This window comes from Puma concolor, chromosome B4, assembly GCF_028749965.1.
Source record: "Puma concolor isolate L17-30 chromosome B4, mPumCon1.1.hap2, whole genome shotgun sequence".
NCBI lineage: Eukaryota > Metazoa > Chordata > Mammalia > Carnivora > Felidae > Puma > Puma concolor.
The window spans coordinates 82,858,411-82,872,630 of record NC_141673.1 but is presented as its reverse complement, the minus strand read 5'-3'; the positions used below and the strand labels follow the sequence as shown (position 1 = coordinate 82,872,630).

General features: G+C 39.6%; 1 protein-coding gene across 6 annotated transcripts in view; it reads right to left on the bottom strand.

Moving 5' to 3' along the window:
* ITPR2 (inositol 1,4,5-trisphosphate receptor type 2) overlaps positions 1-14,220 on the bottom strand; it is a 515,364-nt gene that overhangs the window by 466,743 nt on the left and 34,401 nt on the right. For 4 of the 6 annotated variants that reach the window (XR_015253713.1, XM_086713794.1, XM_025930361.2 and 1 more), the window contains exon 2: positions 3,907-3,977. The exons of 1 other annotated variant lie outside the window; for it this stretch is intronic. Coding sequence is in view for 3 of the 5 variants with exons in the window: in XM_086713794.1 (XP_086569920.1) it covers positions 3,907-3,977 (71 nt within the window). In the remaining 2 variants the exon portion in view is untranslated. Of the gene's footprint in view, positions 1-3,906; positions 3,978-14,220 lie in introns of those variants that run through there. One more of the 6 variants, XM_086713795.1, reaches the window with a different exon arrangement.

Sequence of the window (14,220 nt, the reverse complement as noted above, 5' to 3'; positions counted from 1 at the left end):
AAAATAAAATGTACGTGTATCAGTAGAGCAAAGACTTTAAGAAAAATCCACATCAGAGAAGAGCTTTCTACAGAGTAGGGGTTAGGGGTAGGGACAGAAGTATATAAAGGAACTAGGGGAAAAAAAGGAAAACCAAAAGAATATAAATTCAACAAAAATAATTGCCTTAATTTAGTATAAAGGAGGATTAAATTGTATATCAAAAAATCAGGACCAGTGATCAAACATGTTGATATTTTGTGTCCCTGAAATGTTGCAAGAAGGGCAGTGAAGCTCAGTGGTGTTCTTCTCAAACTTGACGCCAGTCTAATCATGACAAAAACATTAGGCAGACCCCAAATGAGGGACATTCTACAAAATACCTGGCCAGCATTCTTCAAAAGTATCAAGGTCATGAAAAATGAGGAAAGACAGAAAATGTCACAGACCAGATTAGATTAAAGAGCATGATAACTAAATACCCTGTGGGATCTTGAATGCAATCACGAAAAAGGAGAGGAAAGTAGCCAAAAAACTAGTGAAACCCAAAGGAAGTCTCAAATTTAGTCAATAATAATGTACAAATAGTAATTTCTTAGCATAACCAAATGCACCCTGGTGATGTAAGATGCTAACCTAAGGGGAAACTGGGTGAAAGGGAACTCTCTATGCTGCTTTTACAACTCCTCTGTACTTCTGAATTTATTCCAAAGTTTAAAGTTTATCTTTTAAGAAAATAGACAATATTTGACCATGAAAGGAATTTTGCACTCACAAGAGAAAGCCACTGTGCTTCTGTTAGTATTAGTCTGATTGTGTGGTGTACTGAAAAATAGCTATCAATCGGGTTTTAAATAGCCCTTGGGAAGTTATTTGTTAAAATTCAGCTTCCTCTGTTCATATGTGAGGCAATGTGACATAGTCAAAAGAATATTTCGTTGTATAATTGTTTGTATTGGAAAGAATCATTTTAACCTTTTTGGAACTTTGCCTCCTCATTCCAAACACTGGGGGAGTTGCAGTAAATTAACTTCTAATTGCCTAGAAGCTCTAAAACCATATGATTCACTTGAACAAATAACAGACTGTGAAAAACAAAAATCTTTCCAAATTAATTTGAGAATATCATTTGTGTGGCTGAGGCGAGAGGAACTGAGGTGTAGCGGAACTGTGATATGCTATTGTTTCTTCACCTTATCTAAAAAGTAACAATAAGGGAGGGTGCTCTGGAAACTTGGCAGAGGAGTCTGGAAATGCAGGGGTGGTGATGCTGGGCGGCAAATCTATGAAAAAGCGATGGTTTTTAAAGCCAGAGGGCACAGGGAAATACACCACAGGCAGAGAACGGTGAAATGCAAGAGCTGTAAGAGGACAAGTTATGCCGAAAAAGATGACATCTGGGACAACAAGGCCTGCTTGTGGCTTCTGAGTAGTCTGGAGACCAAGGCAGAGGCAAGCCCAACTCGGAATTCTCCTCCACGGCTCTGCCATGACAGAGTTCCAAGAATTATCGGAAAAGAGTCAGAGCTTTAAGATAAAAGGAAACCCTAAATCCCCAATAAAAAAAAAGGGGGGGGGCCCTCCTTCTCCAATGATGAATGGAATAAGATAGAAAATAAGAGCAAACTAGTAAGGACAATGACCTAAAGTATCAGATTACAGGAAAAGCCAGCCTTCCAAGGGCGGGCTAGAGCACCTGAGTGATTCATACTTTGAGCCAGCGCCCGCTGAATAATGACACCAAGCATCTGTATATAATTACCTACCGGGTACAGAGTGTTACCATGGTGTTCCTTCACATACACTAAAATAATCTTAATGCTTTAAAACAATTCACTTCACTGGGAAAAAGGAAAAGAAAAAAAAAGGTGGCCTCAAACCCTGAAGGTTATCTGTGAAAGAGGAATCCCCCACCCCCTTACCAACAGAGGAGTAAGACTATCCAATCTCGTGGCAGTGAAGTGTGGAGCAGTCCCAGGAACCAAGTTTTGTCACTTGGCCCCAGGGAGAGTTTGGGTGTCTCATCCAAAAGCATCTAATGGCTATTTTTTGGATGTCTAGTATGGGCAAATGTCTGGAAAACACAAAAAGAAAAGAGTAGAATCCTGTCCCTAAAGAGGTTACAATCTAAGAGCAGAGCCAAATACGTTAAAAGGAAATACATGATGCCTTTCTATTATAAGTTAGCTCTCATTTCTGTAATGATTTAAAACCGTTTACATTTATTCTCTGGAAAGATTTAGGCCTCAGAAAGCTCCGTGTGGTGGGCATTGTTCTTGTTATTACCCACCCCTGCTCCCATCAGCCAATGACAAATGTCCTTTGAGGCTCAAAGCGGTTAGGTGACCTACTTACAATGACACAGCCAGTGAGCAGTACAGTCAAACCCTGAACCCCGTGCTTTTTCCTGTTACAAACACAGATTTGTTGTCCCAGTTTGCCCTGAAAAATTTTCTTTTTATCTTTAATGTGCTACCACTCTACTCACCTGACGCACTGCTGACTCTCCTTCGGCGTAGTTTTATCATGAGTCCATCCTCAGTGAGGACGGTGGAGAGAACACCTCCGCTGCCCAGGGTTAGGGGAGGGTCCCTAGTACGTAGTTTTATGGTGCTTCCAATGGGCAGTGTATCTTCCACAGCCTGTTTTATGTTAATATCTCCACATAGAGAAAAATCTGGATTTCTTATTCAAAGTGACCAATTTAACTCAAAAATTATCTATTGTTTTTGTCACTCTCTCCACAACATTCTGAGTTTAACGTTTATTTATTTTTGAGAGAGATACAAAGTGCAAACAGGGGAGGGGCAGAGAGAGAGGGAGACACAGAATCTGAAGCAGGCTCCAGGCTCTGAACTGTCAGCCCAGAGCCCAACACAGGGCTCGAACCCATGAACCATGAGATCACGACCTGAGCCAAAGTGGGATGCTCAACCAACTGAGCCACCCAGGTGCCCCCCACAACATTCTGAGTTTGGATAAAATGAAATATATATTCTTATAATGAGACTTGGATGGAAAGTGTCTATCACAAGGAGTGAAACAAGGGAAATACCTGTCAAATGTTGAACACATCCTTCCCCAGCGTAGGAAGCAGCACACCCTGACTTGGGTCTGGGGATCTGGAGAATCCCTTCCACTCTCTCTCTCTCCAGATTTTTATCCCCTATGAAAGCTGCTTTTCACCATTATGAGAAGGAATGCTTACACAGTGTGTTCAAAGTGAGTGCTCCTTCAAAGTTATTTTTATTATTGTAAGTACACACAAACTATGAAATTGATTTGAGAAGCTTGTAATTATTGGTTTTCGTTTGTCTATGACTCTCTGCAGATTCCATTAATCCTTCCTTCATAACAGTCAAGTTACAATTGGTCTCCTATTATGACCAATGTCTCAGTTGATATATTACCAAGCTAACACAAAAATTATACTTAGAAAGGAGTTCTAAGACAATCATGAGTTATTACATGCCATCCAAAATGACATTTTAAAAGCTGAGCTAACAAATCACTGTCACCCAGCTACAGACTTTACAAAGCTACACTGAAGAGTTGATCATGAAACGCTAACATTTACAGCATGTCTCACAAATAAATATTCGGCTGTATTTATTGGTTTGAAAAGTAGCCTTTCAGAGTTAATTACCAAGATTTCCTTTCAACAGATAAACTACTGTCCAGCAAAACAAAAATTGAAACTCTTCTTCCAATGTAAATCCTTCTACATATAAAAGAAGAGAAACGATGAAGAAACTTTTGAAAAAAATTTTCAGTGGACATATTTATATATGACAGTTTCACACTGAATAAAGTTTTAGCATGATTTATTTTAAGACAAAAAAATGATCCCATGCCCTTTGGCCACATAATAAAAATATATTTTTATAAATATATATATCTTAAATATGTTAAAAATTTATTTCTTACCTCTGAATTTCTTGGGAGGGTTGGCAAGGTCTCCCGCCTCCGGGTGCACCACACATCTATCATCCACTAACCTAGAAGAAAAGCGTGTTTACATCGTTAACATCGTCATGTTCATACAGCACAGACTGCATGTGGCCATTGTATAAATATTTACAAAGAGTTTTAATACCATTTTCCACCATTAAAGTTTTTTACAATCATAAATTTATAAAAAGATTTAGGCCTTGCCGGCCTTATTCCTTACCATACAGACTGCTTCTAGAAGAGACCTTGATACATACTAGGTACTCAATGAATATTAACCAAATGAATAAATCATCTTTGTAGTTACAAAATCATACTTAATGCCTATTAAAATATTTATGAGAAGCCAACTTCTAGGACAATACCAAGAGAAAGAAGCTCTCAGGCACAGGACTTGAAAGCCAGGAGACATGAACCTCCTGATCAAAGAGAATTATCTAGCTATCAAAGCTTCTTCACGAACGTTCATTTTCTTCATTGACTAAGTGGTAGGAATAACTGGATTTTTTCCAGGATATTGTGAGAATGCATGTAATTTACTAAATTTATGAATTCATTTCAAAGTAGGTGACCAAGTTGCAACAAACAAAAAACCATTATAACCAGAATCACTACTTTGCATCAACTCCAGCACAGAGTAAACCCCAATTTGTGACTCAAGTGTCCCCTTGACTTAGGATGATTAACCAAATCAAAATGAAACTTTTGGTTCCTGATTTATCTGGTTACCAAAAGCAGACACTTCCTAAATCACCAGATTGTTCTATGGCATCCAATTTCCACAAAACAAAATGCCAATTTGGTCGAGCAATATGGCTCTTTGATATTTCTTTCTTTAAATAATATACTTCATTCACACTGGTATACTAACATGTGGTTTTACAAGAGCTGCCAAGCATGCAAGATATTCCTTTTAAAAGTCTTTAAAACTGTTTTTCTTAGAAACAGGAAGTCACATTGGGTCAAGAGAAAGCAAACCCAAACCTTCACAGTATCCAAGTTCAGCCTATAACACTAAATATGAAAGGCTCATAGAGTCCTGAGAATGTCACAACATAATATTTAATTTTTTTTAATGCTGTGAATTAAAGGTCAGCTTTTCTAATTACTTAAGACATGTTAAGAATTCAAAACATATGGAAACCAATTTGACAATAAATTTCATATATAAATAAAAAAAATAAAAAATAAAAAATAAAAAAAAAGAATTCAAAACATAATGATCAAAACAACCATAATCTTATCTAGAACACATAAAAGTTCTATGAAAAACAGCATTGACATTCTACTCATTCTTTGTGCACACCCGATTCCCCAGATATATAGGCTTCCACTATAATGCCCACTAACAGTCCCCACCTGCATTCATTAATCATCAAGAGGAATGGGAAAAACTGAAGCTATAAATCAGATCACAGTGCATTTACATAAACACTATGCCTATCCATTACATGATAGCCCAGATTAAAACATAATAATTACAAATGATTTCAGTTCTAAGAATTGGCCCTGTTCCTTATATACAAACATCTGTGAAAATCACAAAATCATTTCATCATACAGACTTAAATAACTGCAAATGAGAATGGAAGAAAGGGAAGGACAGGATAGGAATGGGGAAAAAAGCAAGGAAGTGTGAATCTGTTACAAAGCCATATACAATCATTGATGCTAAAAGTTACACAGGATTTTAATGGTAGTTATTGGCAAAACTTCTTAATTACCCCCCAACAGCCTCTTCTTAAGTTATCTCCAAGGTCAGAGTATTCATCATTTACCATCTTTCTGATAGTATTAATATCACAAAGGTGTTTTACATGGAGGGGAAATAGCATCCTGGCTTTCCCATTACCATACTTTTCATCACATTTTCATTAAACTGCTTGCTTAATTGTCTGGATCTTCTAATAAATCGCAACTTCATGAAGTCAGGAACTGAATCCATCTTGTTTACTAGTATATCTTTGGCAACTTTGGGAATGAGTTACAGTAGATACTAAATATTTGTTATATGAATAAATGAGTTGATGAATAAATGAGACTTACTTCCCAAATAACTTTCCCTTTTTAGTCCCAGTTCTTTCTTCTGGAATGATGTAGACTAAGTTTTCTTATTCTTGGATGAATGAAACTATTTCTCTCTAATTCTTTTCCGTAGGGATATTTATCAAGGAGATCAACATCCTTTCATACACCTCAACTGTCAACATGCCTCTTACACATGAACCTAGAAACTACCCACATGAGTCCAGATGTGTTCTCCAACGAATCCTCCCTAGAGGACCCTTCCCCACTTCTCTCTAATACTAAGCTTACAGTTAGTTATGTGTCCCAAAATCATGGCAGCTTCCATGGCAGACAGGCCCACCTTTGACTCTCATTGGGTTTATAGCTAACCAACAATTCCAGGTCCTTTCCGTGTGTGTACTATCAGTACAGGTAGTCCCTCTCACCCACCACTGGGGCAGTTAACTTTTACAACCTAAGACAGGAATTTACAACTGAATAGGGATAAATACAAAGATCAACCTTTGGCCTCTGAGCAGAAATTATCTAAAAACCATCCATTCCATCCTTGGCTAGTTCATTTAAGAGACCCTGCCATGATCAGTGCCCGTTTTAATCACTCACACACAGTATTTTCTAAATTTGGCTAAGTGGCTGCATTGTGTGCGGAGTTAAAATCATCATCATCTTCATCATCATAATACAACAACATAATACAACAACAACAAGTTTCTTTGGTCCAGATCTACAGAACCAAATTTCTGGGGATCAGGACCAAGAATCTATATTTTTAAAAAAATCTCTCAGGGCATCTGGGTGGCCCAGTCAGTTAAGCGTCTGACTCTTGTTTCTACTCAGGCCACGATCTCACGGTTTGTGAGTTCAAGCCCCACACTGGGCTCTGTGCTGATGCTGACAGCACAGAGCTTGCTTGAGATTCTCTCTCTCCTCCCTCTCTGCTCCTCCCCCCGCCCAACTCTTTAGTTCTCTCTCTCAAAATAAATGAATAAACTTAAAAAAAAAAACTCTCACCTTCCTTAAATGGATCAGGAGTACCTATTCTTCACTCTCATAGTAGTCTAGGCTACCCTCCATCAATAAAACTTATCACACTCCATCATAATTTTTTACTTATATATAGGTCTCTAATACTATAAATTATAAGTCCCAAGAGAGTCGGTCCATCTGTTTTGCTCACCATAATATGCCCAACTTTAAGCATTAGGCCTCAAATGTGAAAGGTGCTAAATAATTATTAACTGAGTAGATGACTGGATGACTTTTTGAATCACCGAATAAGTCAATGATGTTATTTTTGGTATGTCAAAATTAACTGGAACCAAAAAACAGTTGCCTAAAAGTAGATGTAAGGAAGGGTGGGAAACATTTCCCATCCAGATGTGTTTCTGAAAATTATCAAAAATACCAAATCCTGGGGAGAGGGAAGATGGCGGCGTAGGAGGACGCTGGGCTCACCGCGCGTCCTGCTGATCACTTAGATTCCACCTACACCTGCCTAAATAACCCAGAAAACCACCAGAGGATTAGCAGAACGGAGTAGCCGGAGCCAAGCGCAGACGAGAGGCCCACGGAAGAGGGTAGGAAGGGCGGCGAGGCGGTGCGCGCTCCATGGACTGGCGGGAGGGAGCCCCAGCGGAGGGGCGGCTCACCGGCCAAGCAGAGCCCCCGAGTCTGGCTTGCAAAAAGCGGAGGGGCCTGACGGACTGTGTTCCCACAGGAAGCGCGACTTAGCGTCTGGGAGGTCATAAGTTAACAGCTCTGCTCGGAAAGCGGGAAGGCTAGAGGACAAAGGGAAGGAAAGCTGCTGAGCCCCCAGACGAAAGAGCTCAGTTTGGTGGGGAACAAAGGCGCTCGCCAGCGCCATCTCCCCCGCCCATCCCCCAGCCAAAATCCCAAAGAGCACCAGTTCCTGCCAGGGAACTTGCTCGCTCCGTGCAAACACCCAACTCTGCGCTTCTGCGGAGCCAAACCCCCGGCAGCGGATCTGACTCCCTCCTGCTGCCACAGGGCCCCTCCTGAAGTGGATCACCTAAGGAGAAGCAAGCTAAGCCTGCCCCTCCTGCCCCTGTGCACCCTGCCTACCCACCCCAGCTAAGACGCCAGATCCCCAGCATCACAAGCCTGGCAGTGTGCAAGTAGCCCAGACAGGCCACCCCACCCCACAGTGAATCCCGCCCCTAGGAGAGGGGAAGAGAAGGCACACACCAGTCTGACTGTGGCCCCAGCGGTGGGCTGGGGGCAGACATCAGGTCTGACTGCGGCTCCGCCCACCAACTCCAGTTATACACCACAGCACAGGGGAAGTGCCCTGCAGGTCCTCACCACGCCAGGGACTATCCAAAATGACCAAGCGGAAGAATTCCCCTCAGAAGAATCTCCAGGAAATAACAACAGCTAATGAGCTGATCAAAAAGGATTTAAATAATATAACAGAAAGTGAATTTAGAATAATAGTCATAAAATTAATCGCTGGGCTTGAAAACAGTATAGCTGACAGCAGAGAATCTCTTGCTGCAGAGATCAAGGGACTAAGGAACAGTCACGAGGAGCTGAAAAACGCTTTAAACGAAATGCATAACAAAATGGAAACCACCACGGCTTGGATTGAAGAGGCAGAGGAGAGAATAGGTGAACTAGAAGATAAAGTTATGGAAAAAGAGGAAGCTGAGAAAAAGAGAGATAAAAAAATCCAGGAGTATGAGGGGAAAATTAGAGAACTAAGTGATACACTAAAAAGAAATAATATACGCATAATTGGTATCCCAGAGGAGGAAGAGAGAGGGAAAGGTGCTGAAGGGGTACTTGAAGAAATAATAGCTGAGAACTTCCCTGAAGTGGGGAAGGAAAAAGGCATTGAAATCCAAGAGGCACAGACAACTCCCTTCAGACGAAACTTGAATCGATCTTCTGCACGACATATCATAGTGAAACTGGCAAAATACAAGGATAAAGAGAAAATTCTGAAAGCAGCAAGGGGCAAACGTGCCCTCACATATAAAGGGAGACCTATAAGACTCTTGACTGATCTCTCTTTTGAAACTTGGCAGGCCAGAAAGAATTGGCACGAGATTTTCAGTGTGCTAGACAGAAAAAATATGCAGCCGAGAATCCTTTATCCAGCAAGTCTGTCATTTAGAATAGAAGGAGAGATAAAGGTCTTCCCAAACAAACAAAAACTGAAGGAATTTGTCACCACTAAACCAGCCCTACAAGATATCCTAAGGGGGACCCTGTGAGACAAAGTACCAGAGACATCACTACAAGCATAAAACATACAGACATCACAATGACTCTAAACCCATATCTTTCTATAATAACACTGAATGTAAATGGATTAAATGTGCCAACCAAAAGACATAGGGTATCAGAATGGATAAAAAAACAAGACCCATCTATTTGCTGTCTACAAGAGACTCATTTTAGACCTGAGGACACCTTTAGATTGAGAGTGAGGGGATGGAGAACTATTTATCATGCTACTGGAAGCCAAAAGAAAGCTGGAGTAGCCATACTTATATCAGACAAACTAGACTTTCAATTAAAGGCTGTAACAAGAGATGAAAAAGGACATTATATAATAGTGACAGGGTCTATCCATCAGGAAGAGCTAACAATTATAAATGTCTATGCGCCGAATACCGGAGCGCCCAAATATATAAAACAATTACTCATAAACATAAGCAACCTTATTGATAAGAATGTGGTAATTGCAGGGGACTTTAACACCCCACTTACAGAAATGGATAGATCATCTAGACACACGGTCAATAAAGAAACAAGGGCCCTGAATGAGACATTGGATCAGATGGACTTGACAGATATATTTAGAACTCTGCATCCCAAAGCAACAGAATATACTTTCTTCTCGAGTGCACATGGAACATTCTCCAAGATAGATCATATACTGGGTCACAAAACAGCCCTTCATAAGTTTACAAGAATTGAAATCATACCATGCATACATTCAGACCACAATGCTATGAAGCTTGAAATCAACCACAGAAAAAAGTCTGGAAAACCTCCAAAAGCATGGAGGTTAAAGAACACCCTACTAACGAATGAGTGGGTCAACCAGGCAATTAGAGAAGAAATTAAAAAATATATGGAAACAAACGAAAATGAAAATACAACAATCCAAACGCTTTGGGACGCAGCGAAGGCAGTCCTGAGAGGAAAATACATTGCAATCCAGGCCTATCTCAAGAAACAAGAAAAATCCCAAATACAAAATCTAACAGCACACCTAAAGGAAATAGAAGCAGAACAGCAAAGGCAGCCTAAACCCAGCAGAAGAAGAGAAATAATAAAGATCAGAGCAGAAATAAACAATATAGAATCTAAAAAAACTGTAGAGCAGATCAACGAAACCAAGAGTTGGTTTTTTGAAAAAATAAACAAAATTGACAAACCTCTAGCCAGGCTTCTCAAAAAGAAAAGGGAGATGACCCAAATAGATAAAATCATGAATGAAAATGGAATTATGACAACCAATCCCTCAGAGATACAAACAATTATCAGGGAATACTATGAAAAATTATATGCCAACAAATTGGACAACCTGGAAGAAATGGACAAATTCCTGAACACCCACACTCTTCCAAAACTCAATCAGGAGGAAATAGAAAGCTTGAACAGACCCATCACCAGCGAAGAAATTGAATCGGTTATCAAAAATCTCCCAACAAATAAGAGTCCAGGACCAGATGGCTTCCCAGGGGAGTTCTACCAGACGTTTAAAGCAGAGATAATACCTATCCTTCTCAAGCTATTCCAAGAAATAGAAAGGGAAGGAAAACTTCCAGACTCATTCTATGAAGCCAGTATTACTTTGATTCCTAAACCAGACAGAGACCCAGTAAAAAAAGAGAACTACAGGCCAATATCCCTGATGAATATGGATGCAAAAATTCTCAATAAGATCCTAGCAAATCGAATTCAATGGCATATAAAAAGAATTATTCACCATGATCAAGTGGGATTCATTCCTGGGATGCAGGGCTGGTTCAACATTCGCAAATCAATCAACGTGATACATCACATTAACAAAAAAAAAGAGAAAAACCATATGATCCTGTCAATCGATGCAGAAAAGGCCTTTGACAAAATCCAGCACCCTTTCTTAATAAAAACCCTTGAGAAAGTCGGGATAGAAGGAACATACTTAAAGATCATAAAAGCCATTTATGAAAAGCCCACAGCTAACATCATCCTCAACGGGGAAAAACTGAGAGCTTTTTCCCTGAGATCAGGAACACGACAGGGATGCCCACTCTCACCGCTGTTATTTAACATAGTGCTGGAAGTTCTAGCATCAGCAATCAGACAACAAAAGGAAATCAAAGGCATCAAAATTGGCAAAGATGAAGTCAAGCTTTCGCTTTTTGCAGATGACATGATATTATACATGGAAAATCCGACAGACTCCACCAGAAGTCTGCTAGAACTGATCCATGAATTCAGCAAAGTTGCAGGATACAAAATCAATGTACAGAAATCAGTTGCATTCTTATACACTAACAATGAAGCAACAGAAAGACAAATAAAGAAACTGATCCCATTCACAATTGCACCAAGAACCATAAAATACCTAGGAATAAATCTAACCAAAGATGTAAAGGATCTGTATGCTGAAAACTATAGAAAGCTTATGAAGGTAATTGAAGAAGATTCAAAGAAATGGAAAGACATTCCCTGCTCATGGATTGGAAGAATAAATATTGTCAAAATGTCAATACTACCCAAAGCTATCTACACATTCAATGCAATCCCAATCAAAATTGCACCAGCATTCTTCTCGAAACTAGAACAAGCAATCCTAAAATTCATATGGAACCACAAAAGGCCCCGAATAGCCAAAGGAATTTTGAAGAAGAAGACCAAAGCAGGAGGCATCACAATCCCAGACTTTAGCCTCTACTACAAAGCTGTCATCATCAAGACAGCATGGTATTGGCACAAAAACAGACACATAGACCAATGGAATAGAATAGAAACCCCAGAACTAGACCCACAAACGTATGGCCAACTCATCTTTGACAAAGCAGGAAAGAACATCCAATGGAAAAAAGACAGTCTCTTTAACAAATGGTGCTGGGAGAACTGGACAGCAACATGCAGAAGGTTGAAACTAGACCACTTTCTCACACCATTCACAAAAATAAACTCAAAATGGATAAAGGACCTGAATGTGAGACAGGAAACCATCAAAACCTTAGAGGAGAAAGCAGGAAAAGACCTCTCTGACCTCAGCCGTAGCAATCCCTTACTCGACACATCCCCAAAGGCAAGGGAATTAAAAGCAAAAGTGAATTACTGGGACCTTATGAAGATAAAAAGCTTCTGCACAGCAAAGGAAACAACCAACAAAACTAAAAGGCAACCAATGCAATGGGAAAAGATATTTGCAAATGACATATCGGACAAAGGGCTAGTATCCAAAATCTATAAAGAGCTCACCAAACTCCACACCCGAAAAGCAAATAACCCAGTGAAGAAATGGGCAGAAAACACGAATAGACACTTCTCTAAAGAAGACATCCGGATGGCCAACAGGCACATGAAAAGATGTTCAGCGTCGCTCCTTATCAGGGAAATACAAATCAAAACCACACTCAGGTATCACCTCACGCCAGTCAGAGTGGCCAAAATGAACAAATCAGGAGACTATAGATGCTGGAGAGGATGTGGAGAAACGGGAACCCTCTTGCACTGTTGGTGGGAATGCAAATTGGTGCAGCCGCTCTGGAAAGCAGTGTGGAGGTTCCTCAGAAAATTAAAAATAGACCTACCCTATGACCCAGCAATAGCACTGCTAGGAATTTATCCAAGGGACACAGGAGTACTGATGCATAGGGGCACTTGTACCCCAATGTTCATAGCAGCACTCTCAACAATAGCCAAATTATGGAAAGAGCCTAAATGTCCACCAACTGATGAATGGATAAAGAAATTGTGGTTTATATACACAATGGAATACTACGTGGCAATGAGAAAAAATGAAATATGGCCTTTTGTAGCAACGTGGATGGAACTGGAGAGTGTGATGCTAAGTGAAATATGCCATACAGAGAAAGACAGATACCATATGGTTTCACTCTTATGTGGATCCTGAGAAACTTAACAGGAACCCATGGGGGAGGGGAAGGAAAAAAAAAAAAAGAGGTTAGAGTGGGAGAGAGCCAAAGCATAAGAGACTGTTGAGAACTGAGAACAAACTGAGGGTTGATGGGGGGTGGGAGGGAGGAGAGGGTGGGTGATGGGTATTGAGGAGGGCACCTTTTGGGATGAGCACTGGGTGTTGTATGGAAACCAACTTGACAATAAATTTCATATATAAATAAAAAAAAAATACCAAATCCTGAAAAGGGCCAAGATAGCCTGTTCTGAATAACTATATCTCATATAGCCCCTTCCAACCCAATATATCAGTGTACTTTTCAGTGGGCTGTATTTATTCTCCTCATGTCCAAATAAGGCAATTACAGAGCTAGCCCAAAATGCTCAACCTGTCACTGAAACTCAACTATCATAAAACCCATTATCCTTCATATCTTCTCTTCAAAAGATCTTAACTGTAAGTTATTTGTTCATTCTAATTCATAAGAAAAAAAATTACTCAACTATTAGACCTTTCAAGATATCTCTGTAAGGAGATTTCAATAGCTACTTTGAATGATTTTACATATAAATGTGAATCAAAAATATATGAGAACTAAATTTTAATTGGATATATATATCCCCCTAGAGAAATCTTGCAAACATGCATCTGAAGATATGTACAAATGTGTTTGAGGCAGCACTGTTTGTGATAGCAAAAAGTGGAGAAAAACATGTCCGTCAACAGTAGCATGGATAAAGAAATTATGACTAAATGAACAATTTCATACAATAGATAACCTATTTTAAAAGTGAATAAGCTGCAGCTGTATGCAACAACATTGAAAATCTCAAAGACATAAAGTTGAGCTTAAGAAAAAGCAAGTCCCAAACTAATAAATGCCATATTATTTCCATTTGTATAGAAGGCATAAATAGGTAATACTAAACAGCAGATATTTGAGAAACACGCATGGGGTATAAGTAAATTATTGTATAAAAATACATGCTATCAAATCTTTTTAAAGATTTCCAACAGAAAGCAAATTATTCTTTGATCTCCAGTCCCTTGTTATTCCAACTGCAAAGAAAATGCCACATAATGGGTAAAATATGTTAGTCATGTGAGTAAAGGGAAATCTCACAAAAGTGGAGTAGGGAGGATAG